The 15,600-nt window shown below is 35.4% G+C and overlaps 1 protein-coding gene across 18 annotated transcripts in view; it reads right to left on the bottom strand.

Annotated features, from left to right (window-relative positions):
* camk2d2 (calcium/calmodulin-dependent protein kinase (CaM kinase) II delta 2) overlaps positions 1-15,600 on the bottom strand; it is a 106,403-nt gene that overhangs the window by 12,970 nt on the left and 77,833 nt on the right. For 4 of the 18 annotated variants that reach the window (XM_088619533.1, XM_088619469.1, XM_088619400.1 and 1 more), the window contains exons 9-14: positions 15,226-15,320; positions 12,522-12,644; positions 12,232-12,315; positions 11,915-11,957; positions 7,017-7,057; positions 874-918 (exon numbers count right to left, since the gene is read on the bottom strand). In XM_088619533.1, the coding sequence (XP_088475659.1) occupies positions 874-918; positions 7,017-7,057; positions 11,915-11,957; positions 12,232-12,315; positions 12,522-12,644; positions 15,226-15,320 (431 nt within the window). Of the gene's footprint in view, positions 1-873; positions 919-2,434; positions 2,495-7,016; positions 7,058-11,914; positions 11,958-12,231; positions 12,316-12,521; positions 12,645-15,225; positions 15,321-15,600 lie in introns of all 18 variants that reach the window. The other 14 variants (XM_088619886.1, XM_088619799.1, XM_088619732.1 and 11 more) reach the window with 5 other exon arrangements.

The following is a 15,600-nucleotide window of genomic DNA, read 5'->3' as shown; positions in this document are numbered from 1 at the left end:
AACAGAAAGGCATTATTTACACCGGTAGGATCTGTTTGGCCCATCGCCTATAAAATGTGTGACTCACAAATATGTGAGCACTTAATTTAGCATCATTTCATTTCAGCACATATTCTGAAACAAGGCTGACTACCTGGAACAAGATTTGATATTAACACAGAGTATGGAGCCATGTTGTCTGAAAATAAGAATTTGTTGGATATTCTGATGCATTATACTTAAATTTAATGAGGATTCTAAGTGACCTTTTTAATTACCCATATTCTAATCTAGAGAATAAACTAAACAAATATAACCTGCAGTTTGAAATGCTATGCTTCTGCACTGAACTTCTGCCTTAATTGCAGTGTGCAATAATTTCTTTGCAAAAATCTCCGTACACTATATACCGTAACAAGTTACTTGTACAGTAACATACATTCAAAATGACATGAAATTGAGATAAACTAGTTTGACTGCCAAGTTAACAACTAATACATTATCAACAAACTCTTTCATTTACATTTTGATCCATTAAAAAAAAAGAAAATGACAAAATGTGCTCAGTGACACTTCATAAAATCCCAAAAGACACAGTAAGGCAAGAACAAACAAGAACAAAGGACACAAAATCATGCATAAAGTAAATTTATCTTCACCAAAATAGTGCTGTACAATGCAACACTTCTTTAAAAATGTACCCCCAAAAATATTTTATGAAAAACAAATCGTTCATCACCGTGACATGATGAAAATAGCAGAGCAAGGAAACAGACGCAGAAGAGATGTTTAAAACTATTATTTGCAGCCAAAAATATCACAGAATTTCCTAAATGCCGCTTGTTAAAACCAACATGCACTTCTGACATCCCACGAAAGTGCTTGTCCGAATACCTTATTTCCATCAGCTGGGTTGTGGATTACTGTGGTTTGAGGCTCCTGAGCAAGAAGAAGAAGATAAAAAGACAGAATTTTCTCTCATGGTCAATACAGTGTTGAGAGCAGCAAAGAAAAGAAAGTGAAAACGAAAATAATGCTGAAGCAAAAGTCACACAGCAGTGCTGGGGGTGGCTGTATGCCACATTTAGCTTTTACTTTCTACAGGACAAGTTCTATTGTTGGCAGCCAGAGCATGCAATAGACCTTATTCAAGATGAGCACACATTCTGAAGACTTACTGTATTATAGCAGTCTGAATACAGAACACAACTGTGCCCCAGTTCAAGCACACTCATCTCCTACCCATCCACGGTGCAGAAATTTACGATTTCGAATGTTTTCTAAAGTTTGTACTTAAATATAAATGAATTAATCTTAACTGCAATTTTAATGACTGTTTCTAGGTTTAAATCTTCATAACTTCATAACTTAATCATTAAATGATCTGTTGATGCCATGGTACAGAAACTGTACATGAAACCCATTTTCGTTGGTAGGAATTCTATATTTCCCTGAATCGATCAGAAACTTTCAATCTGTTTCCTACAGTCTCAGCACAACTTAAAAATTTAGATTGAACCACTAATGTTGTATAAAAAGGACAGTAATAAAAAGTGTTCTTGACGTATTCAGTATTTGCTATGTGGTTTCAAATTCTGTACATACAGTATAGAGACGGCTATACTTTGGATTAAGCAGTATTTGAATCAATTTAAAATTCTCCTTCTGGTCCTGACAAACACACACTAAAACATATTTACAAAGGTATTAGAAAGTAGTAAGCTTAGTGTGGAATACCAACTGCAAAATTTATTGTTATTATTAATATTGTTTTGGAGTTTCCAAAAAAAACTCCATTGACAGTATATGAATTTCTTTTCATAACATTTGATATGACTCCCCTGGGAAAATATCAACAGTACACATTTAAGCAAGATTATCACATGTGCGTTGTAGAACACGTTTTCTGGAAAAACCATATGCAAACAAAGAAGGTAAAGCTAAATAGGTTAAGTTGGAAAGAAGATATGAAAATCATTCTAGGTCTGGTAAGTATGACAAAATCTGTTAACACAAGGAATGACTTGTAGCCTGTAAATGTGAGAATCTGAATAAGGTCTATTTTCATTGACTGTACCACACCAATGTTAGCTCTTTGCTATACCATTTTGCTATTATGGCACTTAAGAGCTGGTGAAACATGATCTCTCCTTGGCATCACAAGAGCTAATGGTGATACAAAAAGCACAGGACAAGTCCATGAACTGAACCAAAGCATGCAAGCTTTTAACTACAGTACATCTATCACTAGCAACTCCAACAAGCAGTGTATGTCTAAGGTCGGTATACTGATTCACAATGGAGCCCTCCACAAAAAAGGACAACTTAGAAATGAGTGGGAAAAAAAATCCACGATCAAAGAAAAATGCAAAATAAAAATCTAAAAGCAGATCAGACAAAAGCAAGGAGAATCGGTGGGGACTTAAGAAAGGAGAAAGTTAGAGTCCAGATGTACCAGAGCTGGAGTAGGTATAGGTTCTTTAGGACTGGTTACTACGTTGGTTTTGTTGTTAATCTGCAGGTGTGTAAAAAAACAAAAAGTAGAAACAGAGAAGCCTTAGACCTTATGACCGACTTTGAAACGAACAACAATTCAAGTCCCCTACAAGGACTCTGTAGGATTTCTATAGGAAAAAAACATTAATAGCTATAGCATCATCTTTTCTACACAGCAGTCCTTAAATGATACGACCATGTCAGGTTTTCCAGTGGTAAAATGTTAACCTTGGAAATGAGCATGGAATTGAAAAACTGAAACCAGAGATCTGAAATGCTGACTCTTGAAAGAGTGCCTTGGAACATAAATTATGACCATATATCGCTCAACGAGATCTGTTTATTACGAAAAATTCTTTTTCAAACGTGGACACATTATATTGTATGATCATCAGCACTTTCAAAAAATGACTTAAGCTGCTGTTGGTTTTTCTTTTAAAAAACACATAAAACCTAAAACAAAATACAGAAAATTCTCATTGACTTCTTTAATTTGTATCTTGGTAGTGCTGTACTAGACAGTTAATGCTCTGTGTGATTTCTAGGAATTTATGAATCACTGTTTAGAAAACGGCTGCAACAAGATCTGATTTTGACAAACTAAACAGCTTTTTGTGTGAAATTGTGTAATAAGGCTTTGGAAACAATAAGACTCAGTGATTCCCCAAGACTATGGGCTGGATGACATTTTCACACCTCCAGTGTCACTACTGACAGGATGCTAGGAGCAACAGTAAGTTCATACACTCTAACACGCTCTGGAAACTAAGTGGAGCAAAAAAAAAATATTTTGAATGTGGTCATAAATATGTGTAAATGAATGCATAGTTTGAGTTACTGCATAGAACAAATTTCTTTTCTCCCTATTTTGACATCTCATCCACAGATGTTAAATTATTAAATATATATTAAACATTCAACATTTACCTTACCAAATCATGTTTTAAAAACATTAAAACAATGTGGTTTGCTACAATCAGAATCTTTCAATTCTATCTGAATGAAATATATTTATTTCACAATGACCACTTTTAGACATGGAGGTAAGCTTCAGGTTATGAATGCAACTCATAGGAGCAATGTGCAAAAAAGAAAACAGAGTAATCTGTAACTGATAAAGATATTGGAACAATACATCTCGCCAATGAACTAGTCGAAAAATCTCTAAAAGAATCCATCAGTCTTTCGATATGTCAATGCAAAGTGATTTCCAAACAAACAGGAAGATACCTCAAATATCAAAATAGTCTATTGACATACAGTATCATTGAGCTCATGGATTTACAGTATACATATGTTTGTCATAGAATGCCCAATATTTTTTTAGTACACACTGACTTCGAAATCAGACATGCTATTTGTCTTTAAATGAAAGTAAGCTTCTCGTTTAAAGTAAGGACTATTCTTTCCCAAATCCTTAAATTCTGAAATCCATTTATGGCACAATAGAAAAAGAAATACCATGTAATGTGCTACTGTATCTAGTTGTCTTAACCCATCCACCTAATATATCCCCGAAACAAACAATATTAAGGAGTGCATTTCCTATAGCAGTTCCTTCTTTCAGGACACGTTTGGGGGGCTGCAGGGTGAGGGTGCAATCTTTTCGAGCAAAATCCTCACCATTGTTTGAATACTTGAGGTGGACTTCCTTTTCTGAATTGAACAACCAGAGAGAAAGGAAAGAAGACAGATTTGACCCGATTAAAAACTGAAACCACTCATATTTCTGCACCAACGTGTTTGTAAGGGAAATAGGGAGTAAATCCAATACAACTATCATAAATTATGTATAATGTATCACACAATAGTGGGCATGGAAATATTTAGCAATGACTAAATGTATGTACTGTATGCTTATTGTATCTACTTAAGACTTAAGGCTTAGGACTGCCCATATTGGTGACATCCACTTACAGTATATCAGCATACAGTACCAAGAACTTGGGAGATTCATAATAAAACTGAAGTCAGGGAGAATATTCAGTTACCCATTTTAGAGCACTTACACAAATGCTCGACTACAGTACATCATTCAAAATGTGAAAATTCTAAGTACTCACTGCAGGTTTTAAAACTATTAAGTAACCCAGAATTGCTTTCAAAAGATGTGAAAGGCAGCCATTTTATGTAAGTTCACTAGACATGCTCATCAAGGTTTTCATCATACATGAGTGCAAAAGTAAAAGAAACCAAACTGCTGTAGATAAATTAACAACATACTAAACTGTAATTACTCAAAACAGCTAGAGCAGCGAAGGTAGATTAAAACAACCCCACATCCCTGACCATGTCTTTATTTCATCTGTTAGGTTCAATTATTACCCAGCAATTCACCAGAAAAAGCCTTGGGAAAAGAGTGCTGTCAATGACAGCTTGCACCTCTGTTTTTAAGCATAGTGTCTCCAACCTCTTGTGTTGTTTTCATTCTAGACAACGTTGAGTGTCAAAGTGCAAACGAAAGCAAAATGGATTTGTTGGTAAAAGTAGGGCATTGTCAATTATTTAATGTGGGACAGCAGTCCCAGGAATTTCTATTCTGCAATGCGTAACTACCCAAAACAGAATATGTAACTGAAATATTTCCAGATTTGTAGCCTGCAAATATGGTTAGGTTAATTCCTTCTGAAACCATGTCTATATAGGAAACACCAACATACAAGGCTATGCACTTAGAAGTTGATGAAGGGACCTGCGTATGAATAACATATTGAAAGTAGTTGCACATTTATCTTACTTTCAATATGCTACTGAAGCAATTGCAATAGGAGAGCAAGCTGCCCAGCACCACAAAGACTCATTGGCTCAATGAAGGCTTACTGACACGATTATTAACAACTTTAATAAACAAGGAAAAGAAGAGGTTGAGGTTATAGCTTCAGGTTTCCAAGGTTATTGGCTCTGGCCGTTTTCAGGGTGCATGTAAAATCCCAAAGTTCAGGGAACCTGTATCAATTCAACAGCAGAGAGAGCACACAAATTGTGCAGCCTTTATTTGCATGTGTACAACCTTTTCCTCTGGTGGTCCATCTTTTTTAAAAATGGAACGCAAACCTGTAAGTGGGATTTTGCGCCTAAACATCCTACCCACTGATAAGTGATACCTGAAAAATAATACTTCATACATCTTATACAGTACATAAAATACACTTTTATATACGTTTGCTAACATTCTGCAATAATGGAGAAAAAGTATGACTTCAAACTTACCTGTAATTCAATGTTAAAGGAGAAAAGAAAATGATCAATGTTCTATTTTATTTACAACTTAATTTTCTAAGCAAGAAAGTATTGCTGATCCACCATTTTGATTCGTTTTACACCAGCCTCCGGTATCTATGGGTAACTTTTTGCCTTCCATCTTAAATTTGACTTTCAACCATATACTGTACTTTCCAAGACTTGTTCTTATGCCCTGTCCAGGAGGGACCACTATGTCTTCTGGTTTTTGCTCCAGCCATTGCTTTCAATCACATGCTAATTGCTTGCAGTTTTTGAGTTGGGGCATATTTTTTAAATTTGCTTTCAACTTAAAAGTTGCATAGGATATACAGTATAACTGGTATCTATTCTTCTGTTGGTATCAATTACACTACCAAGTTTCAGGACTATCCTCATTCATGTGTGCTACCCGACAGGTAACCACCAACTTGACGTGCAGGAGACAAATAAATCTCACAGAGTAAGCATCTGATACATTTTCAGTTCCACCTGTGTCCGTTCATCAAAAACTGCTTACAGTACCTAGCTAGAGCTACTGTAGGTACTGTATAAGCTTAATGGAGAGGCTGCTTTGCGTTTTGTAGGCTGAAGCTGTTGGAAGCAGTACCCTTGAAATCAGAGTTATTTGGAAACTGAGGAATGAATTTGGAAACAAGTTCACCAAAAGCCTAAACAAGCAAGCAGATCAATTAAAGTCATCAGTTACCACAGGAGATTTAGAACTCCACCAAAATGAAAACCAGCAGACAAATTGGTCCCTCTGGAGAGGTTAGGGAAACTACAACTCACACCACATTTCTCCAGCTGACCTCTACGCATCCTTTACAGCTGCAGCTTGCCATGAGACTCCAGTTTGTTTCCACAGGTCACGTCCAAGGAAAAGCTAACTCATTTTTGGAAGCATTTGTATCCTGAGACGCTACACTGACTCATACCGCTAAAGAGCTTTTTTGACCCAGCAATTGTTAACTCAAGCTAAGGCAACAAACATAAATAGTAAGTTTAGTTTCGATTTCAAGTGCCACACATTTATCACAAAAGTAGCTAGCCTACATAAATAAAGATTTTCAAACTACATTTAACTATAAATCCGAACTGAATATAATGCATTGAATCATTACGGGGCATTATTCAGTGATATACAGTATTCACATAGAGAATCCAAATCTAACCATCAGCTGTGTGTACAGTACTAAATTAAAAGTTCCAGTTTTTACAGCTACCGCTGTAAGTAAAGGAGACGAGAGGAGTACTCCACGCCCTGAAAACATCAGGTTTGTAAAGGAAAGTCAAAACAAAGGTGATGAGGTCAAACCTACCTTCACACCATCTGGCTTTTTGTTCATCAAACTTTTCACTGCTGTGAAGGCAATTCAAAGGGGATATTTAGTGCATGGCAAGTGAAAAAACAAACAACCATGCATTAGAGATTAGGTTTGCTGCAGAAAAGGTGTAATACTTTTTGCGAGAATTTGAGAGGCAAATTCTAGAATTAAAAACATAGTAGGATAGTTATGTTTCCATAAACAGCTTTAATTTTCTCATTAATCACACAATTATTTTTGTTTAAAAAATTTATAAGATTTAGAGAAATTCGAAGAAAAAACATTCCTCTTCGTGACACCATACATTCTTTGAGTAAATCTTGGTTATTTAGAAAGAGAAACGCCCGTAGGTCCTCATGGACACAAACAAATCCAGAAGACATATTTGCATACTTATTATGTGTGATTAAGATTAAAAAGCAATGCCTTTTCGAGATCTGTAATTTGACACTTCAAATTCCATCCCGCAGCATGCAGGCAAAAAGTAAAACACCTGCCCCATAGATAGAGCAGCAGCAATTTGACAATACTAGGAATACAAATGAAAGCTACTGTCACCGTGCTTGAGTATTTATTGTCAGCCAAAGATAACACAGGTGGACAGGAGACCCTCAAGGCACTATGTTGTGGACATAATGCAGTTTTAGTAAAACAGGGATTTGTAAAGCAAGCAGGAAGGTTTCTCAATTATTCAGGCAGAGATTTCTGGGGGATGCAAGACATGTCCCTATCTGGGCAATAAACCTTACCTCATAGGTAACAAATTCCAAAAAGGGAGGAAAGAAAAAAAGGAAACAATATAAATATACTGTAATTTGTTTTTTTTTGTTTGTTTTTAATACTTTAGCTTGGAAAAAAATGATGGAATGAGAACAAAAATAAAATTCAGTAGTAAGAAACACCTCAGTGTTATTGTTCTTAATTAAAAAAGACAATTCTGTTGTCCAGAAAAGTGACCATCAAATTTGGGGCAAGAAACGGTAAGTCAGACATACCTAATATTGTAATGTTAATGATCACGTGCAGGATTTACCAAATTTACTTACACAATTGGGTATTACCTTAATCATATTACAAACTTACCAATCAGACAAGAACTCTGCAATATTGCAACAGTCTGACTTTTTTCAAGTCACATTGGCTAAATGTGTAATCAGCTTAGGTACCTCCACAGAGCTTTTACTAAAGTACAGACAAAATACAGCAAACTACTATGAATCAAAATGAAATATATATACTGTATGCCAGTATACAGTATAAGGGATAAACAGTATAAAATACTGAAATTGTTTAAAGAAAGACAAATACTTCCTGTCTGGTCTGAGGAAACAACAAAGGAAAGGCAAATTAAAAGTTACTGAGCAAGAGCTTTCACCAAAACCATTAGATCAAAATTGGGCAGAGATACTGGATGATAAGATCTACACTTTAGAGGTTCTGTATCCTTTTTAACAGGAAACCTAAAGAGGTTTGTTAAAGTTTAGGAAGAAGAGTCTGAGACTTAAATGAATTCAGAAATATAGATATCAAAATAGAGGACAGATGGGAAAATAATTTTTATAATATCTGACCTGGAACCCATAAATTCCAGGGGATATTTTCTCTCTACATGAAATACAGTGCTTTTATTATTTCTTCCAAGGAGAAGGACCCCACCAATCTGTTGTTTGGTTGAGAATTGATAGAGATAGAGGGATGTCAAGGTTTTTGGAAAAAGGAGTCTAACAGGGAGTAGTCTGTGACTGAAATAGATTCTGAATATACAGTATGTTCTTAAATTTTAGATGAACATTATGGATCTGTTCCAACAAACCCTGTGTGAATTTCACTGATCAGATTTTGCACATAGATGTAACTGGTGCACTCAGCATTTACTAGCTTTTGTTGCCAAATCCATGCAGCATTAGACAGGACAAATTATGTTTGCAGTTTAATATGGTCTTTATACAAATCAGGGGTTGTGCAGGTGGCATATTGTTAATCTAATTAAAGGATGAGGTCCGTCAGTACTGCCAACATCTCAACCTGTTCCTTTTGGCAGACAAATCTGACGGCTTTTTGTCCTAAAACGTAATCAATATGTTAATAGGTACAGTATGGTGAACTGTGGAGAAAAAAGAGCTGTTTAGAAAACAGGAAATGCCAAGGGTTCAAGATAGGACTGTCTGACACGAAAGAACACATTCGCAGTTTGTGTCCAAGGCAGTTTCTGAATGTGCTTCTGAATGAAACAGAGTTGGGAAATGAGTGATCTCATGAGGGGTTCAAGCAATACTTAAAGTTCCCACCCAGCTGCAAATAATGACTTTCTAGGTCAGGAAGAGATTAAATAAATTAGGGATAAACTGACAATAATCCCAGTTAGAAGCACAAACATTTGCTAAAACTGTAGGAGTGTTTGTTTTGTCTTGTGACAATGATACAATGTCCTCATCGGCGTTTGCAAAGCAACCAATAGGTACAGTACCTTTTATATACTTAAATCAGCTTGTCCTGAGAATAGAATGTTGAATGAAAGAGCTTTCACACCAAGCCTCTGCATATGCAGAAATGATCAGACTTGCATGGACTCCTGAAGAAATGTCACATATGGCTACAGTAAGGCAAGTTAAGATAACAGTGGTCCTCACTTTGCAGCAAAATCACAAGACAGGAGTTGTACAGTATATTCACCAGTACATACTGTATCTCTTTATAACAGAAAACAATATTCAAAATCGTACTCATACAGTATATGTGACAAATGAAACTTAACCTATTCTTTGTGAGTGATTCATTCCAAAATAGAGAGCATATTATTACAAAGAGAAGAATACTGAAGTAAAAACAGAAACACAGCACTTCATTTTACAACAGAATTCATATAATCAATAATTTGTCTTTTTAAGGTTATCTCAAACTAAAAAACTTTCATTATCTTGTACATTTTTTTATTCTTAAATATTTTCAATGTACTTTTTCAATAATTTATTCAGGTTTTTATGTTTTAAAGAACATAATAAGCACATTGTTCAAGCTACTGCTTAAGAACACAGAACTTTTTGTCTTACTTCTTATGAACTCTGCATCAATCTTTACAAGGTAAGAGACACCCGGCCAGTGGGATTCTCATTAAATGCGAGATTTGACTTAAAAATCACCACTGCGATCTCCTTGCAAAAAAACACTGCTACCGTATATATAAATACACCTATCTGTGACACCATGAGGAAAAGAGACAACTTAGATTTGCTGGGTCTACGAGTCTCACAATCCTCACTTCTCAGCTAACAGCAGCAGAAAGAGCAAAGGTCAGCTGGAAAGTATGAAGCAGGAAGAGCTTCTTAACCCTGTGCTTTGTCTGGGGTACAGAGTCCAGGACAGGCAGACAGAGAGCCTGAAGAAAAGGCGTCAGGTTAAAAGAGAGACTGGAGGAAATCTACTCTTGCCACTCAGAACTGAAGAGAAAAGGAAGACTGGTAAACGACGTTATAAACATAATACGGGACTAAAAGAGTTTAGTAACAGCTCCAAAGATGAGTCTAGATTTTTGGTTGGTTTGGTCTGTATGTGTTGTCCACACTGCTATTAAAAAACAACCATACAGCAGCAGCAGGGTTTAAATGCCTCCATAGTGTCAAATAGATTCTTTCAGGCTAGACGATAAGTGCAGAGGAACTCAGCTGTTTTAGAAGCACCCCCGATGTGCCACACTTTAGTTTATTTAGTAATGGAGATGAGCGATAAGAAGACAGGGCAGAGGGAGTTTGTGTTTAGCAGCGTTGTCCCTGCTCTGGTTAATCACACACTCAAAAGGGATCTGAGAACCATCACATCCACAGCAGAAACACACACACTATGAAGTGATATGGAAAGAAAACAATGAACAGGGCTATCAGAAGTGCCAGACAATCGATCAGTATAAATGAGTTTATTATTACTGTTAGACTTGCTACAGGGGAAATCTGATCATACATTGTGGTTCTCAAGCTTGTAACTTGTAAAAAAAAAAAGACCAAAGGCTTAAAACTACTATATTTACAGTATATGCTACTATTGAAGGCTAAGATTTCGTTATTCAAGCAGAAAAGCAATGATGAAGTGGAAGCAAGTCAAGCCTGCTCTAAGTAGAACATTATTTTCATGTCTAATAATTTACCAATGGGCTCTGTTGAAGTGTTCACCAGAGATTAAATACATTAGTCTTCATTAATGTCCATGATATCAACACGACAACATAAAGAGAAGGAAAGTCACTCTAAATGTGAGGACAAACATTAGAGGGAAAATGTTAAAAGTTTATCATCCACTGTGCACATAATTACAGTACTGTACATCTGCCTACAGAGTTATCTAAGAGAAAACAGAAGAAATTTCGATCACAAATCAGACAACTCTTGCTACACCATGTTGTCTCTTTCTATGTCAGGGGTGTCTCAGTTTCCAATCTGAGTAGTCAACTGAAAATTAACATGATTATTTTATTTTTATATTAGACATATAAAGGATTTTTAAGGTACTTTACAGCTAATTCCTGACAAATGCACGTAATAATAACAATGTAACAGAGAGCTCAGGTGGAACAAACAGAATTCAGGAATTTGTTTGACAGCCTTGTTCTAATATTGTTCTACTTCCCTATAGTTTGGGAAAATAACCCTTTGTAATGACTTTCTTTTTAACTTTTTTCAATACTAAAGTATTAAGATTTCATAACAAAAACTCCTGAACTATTTTAAACAGGAAAAACATTCTTTTGAATTTTGAAGGAAAAAAAAAACATTGCTGTGAATTTAGTCAAACTTAAAACATGGTTTTGTTTGTGTAACTGTTTCAAACATACTGTAACAGAGCAGTCAAGTCTCATTAGCGTGTACACAACTTCAGAAGTACAGAGAACTGCAAAAACATACCTGAGAAGTTTCTTGTGGCAAGCATAGTTGTAAGGATTGCTCCCTAAAACAACAGTACAATTATACTTTTATTATAACACTCTCACTCATGTTATAATGCTTAACATTCTAATATTAAAAGGAAAAACTACATACATTTAAAATCTTTTTTATTTAAGTGCTATAGCCCCTTCAATACACAGAAATAAAGTTTTGTGATTATATTTAATAATTTGCAAATACAGTGCTGTAATTCCTGTTACAGGAATATTTTAATATTTTACCAATATAGGTTCATAGTTTCTCATATTTACGGTTTCAGTAAAACATAATCATACCTTCAGTTTTCTTCTGGCATTGAACTTCTTCAGGCATTCCACAGTCTCCTGCCTGTGCATCATAGAAGCCACAGTAGATCGTTGCTGGAAAGGAAATAAACTTGGTCAACTGATCAATGATTTACAATATCCATAATTTACTCATCTGCATTCGTAGTTTTTAATTCCTTGGAAACCAACTTCAACAAATATTTTATGTCTTTAGTACCAATATATTTAAAACCAGTGATTAAAATGAATGTTCAAAAATAATACTTCATATAGAACATGTTCATTGTATGTTGACTTACGCAGATCCATGGGTGTTTCAGTGCTTCTGATGCTGTGATTCGTTTAGCAGGGTTGATCGTTAACATCTTATTAATCAGATCTTTGGCTTCAGGAGTCACTGTGTCCCACTCTGGTGATGGGAACTAAAGAACAAGTAATACATTTTAAGTTTTTATCTATCTCTACATAATTTCTAATATTACAAGAATAAATTTATACATTTTAAAGAATGAAGATGTTCATTTTTAGAGAAACTACAAATTTATATTTATATGTATCTAATGTAAAAACAAGTCACAGGCAGATCTAGCACAATTTCAAACATGAATAATCACATTGATAGGATTTCAACATGATAATTGGCAGACAGGGTTTTTAATAAAGAAATATCTTATATGAAACAGATCTTAAAATAATTTGTCACTGCCTCTTTGTAAGTCTTAGGTCGATAACATAGATGAATCCTTAGTTTATAGTCACATACACAAAGGAACAAATGTATTTTTGGCCATACTAGAATTTTCTATTCACTGCAGTCAGTTAGAAATTATATTTATATTTCAGGAATATACAGTAATGGAATTTACTTGTCTAAGAGATAGGGGATTCCTCATGAATGTTCTTAAGACTTGACTATGGAATTATAAGATACACATTTTGATAAATCCACTTGCTTTGAAGGCTTCCTTATTCCACCCATTAATTTCATACTTTGCATTTACATCCCCTTTCATTTATTCAACCATGTTACCATGCAACATAATTTGCAAATCAGTTACCGTATCGTGAAATAGACTCAGGAAACAAATTAAAATGTTAACTATGTGATGTAAGTACTGTATGCTTTCACCCTACAAAGCTCTGCATGCCTAGGAACTACCTCTGGGAATACTTTAGTGAATGGATCTTAACCTTTAAGAGATAAAAAAAACTAATATACAGTGGAGATGTGAACAGAGCCATAGCTTCATATATTTTAAATGTACCACAGTAATAGGATTCAGTTCCATTTTCAGGAATCAACACACACTCTCAGTGTGTTGCAGGACATTAGTCATTGGCTAGCCATCATGCATTAGGTTTTATGAAATTGACAGGCATCATGTATGACGATGTTCCAAAATGGAATCTGGTAGGTAGACACCTGTTAATGGAGCTGAGTCTCAACACTGTTTTCAGAAATTATTATTTTTTAAATCTGTGACAGGAAAACAGCAGATCAGTATACTTCATGATGGATGCCCGTAGATCTGCATGAGCTTGAACAAGAGGAAGCAGTCTCATATGTGGGCATATAGCAGTCAGAGGATGAGCTGACACATACTATGAGTCACCAGCACTGTGTAAAAAGCAAAAACTGTAACGGCAACTAGTTGCTTTTACAGTTCAGTGAATTTCATAGCTGAAAGGAGTTATGGATTAACCTAGACCACTGCAGAACAATTAGCCATGAAAATGAACCAATCTGTGTCTATCCTGACTGAATCTTGTAATTCCAACCCTTAATTTATAAATCCCACAGCCTGTTGTGTGACATAAATATTATCTGATTAGCAAAAAGAAAAATTCTTCAGCACTACTTGGAGAATAAGTGACATTCTGAATAGTTCACTCTTTATTTTGGTGTTGACTGGCACAAATCCTTGCTATTGGCCATTCTAAAACATTATTAATGCATTTTCTTTGTGGTCTCCTGAATCTCCAGTTCCCATCAAAACATTCTTGAGTCTTCGCATTTTCTAAAAAAACATAATTCTTTATTTGATGCCTAAAACATTCCTTGTTGCTCGACCACTTATTTCACTGATATCATCAGCTGCTTCACTGTCATTCAGTTAAGAATACTTTAATTACATTAATTCACGGGGACAGGAACACAACCATACAGTAGCTAGGAAGGGGACACAAAGGGTCATGATTTTTAGGTACTGAACGGACAAGATTGGTCAAATGGCCTGCTTATGTTTTAACATCACTGCTTTCAAGAGATACTGCTTTGTTCTTTTATATATTTCTTGTTGCGTCTTTGAGTTTGGATTGAAAAGTAAAATAATGAGACCTTTTACACACCATATTAGCAAAATGGTTATGTTAAAGATACTTTGTGGCCGCCCCATTAATACAGTGAAGAATCCAGAGACATATGGGTGAAAGAATATGAAAGATGACGGGAAAAGAAAGGGAACTTGAAAAAAGGAGATGAACGTTAGACCTTTACGGGTAGGTTCCTTCAAATTAATAATGGCTCCACCAAGCAAATCATGTGTGTCCTCTTTGTGTCTGTTTTCTAAAATAATTGCGATTGTAGTGCTCTTGTTGTTCATCTTTAAATAACTGTAGGCAAGGATGGGCTGCTACTGTATGTGTAAAAACAGCTTTTTCTCTGCTAAAGGGAGTAATGTGTCTAACTAAAGAAAATATATCAGTAGTACTGTTTTTTTGTCCTGATGGTCTATAGAGAAACATCAATGACAATGCCAAGAATTGGGAGCCAATTAACAGTCTTCTACCATGTATAACTAAAACCTCATCAAAATGTATTCTCTTTTGATCAAGTGAAAAAGTGTATTTTTGTTGTTTTTCTCAGTGCCATGCCAACAGGCCTTAAAAGCTGTAAGGTTTGAACAGAAAGAACAATCATTAATATTAAATGCAAAGTTAATACATGGTACAATAAGGGCACAGTGCAAAAGAGGCCTTTGAGCAGGAATACTGACGACTTACATCATAGGCTCCTGCCTTGATCTGCTGGTACAGCCTGTGCTGATCTTCATCCCAGAATGGAGGATAGCCAACCAACAAAATATAAAGAATGACACCTGCAGAGATGAAAAATACAGGGATGAATGAGGCCACCTCAGTACAGCTGATAAATGGATCATCAGGGAAAAACAGAGAAAGTAATAGGAAAGTGGTGAACCTTAACAGCGTTTAATATCAGCTAAACTCCATGTGACACAAGCACCTGATCCACTTAAAAATGCTTTTTATTGTGCTTTTAAATGTTACTATATCTGTTCAATTTTGTTTTCTTTTCATTTACCTAATACCTGTGGTGCTTTATACATGAAGCACACTTTACCATGACAGAACAGTGAC

Source organism: Lepisosteus platostomus, chromosome 1, assembly GCF_059453375.1.
Source record: "Lepisosteus platostomus isolate fLepPlt1 chromosome 1, fLepPlt1.hap1, whole genome shotgun sequence".
Lineage (NCBI taxonomy): Eukaryota > Metazoa > Chordata > Actinopteri > Semionotiformes > Lepisosteidae > Lepisosteus > Lepisosteus platostomus.
Note: the sequence above shows the minus strand (reverse complement) of the source record. Positions and strands in the feature narration are given on the sequence as shown.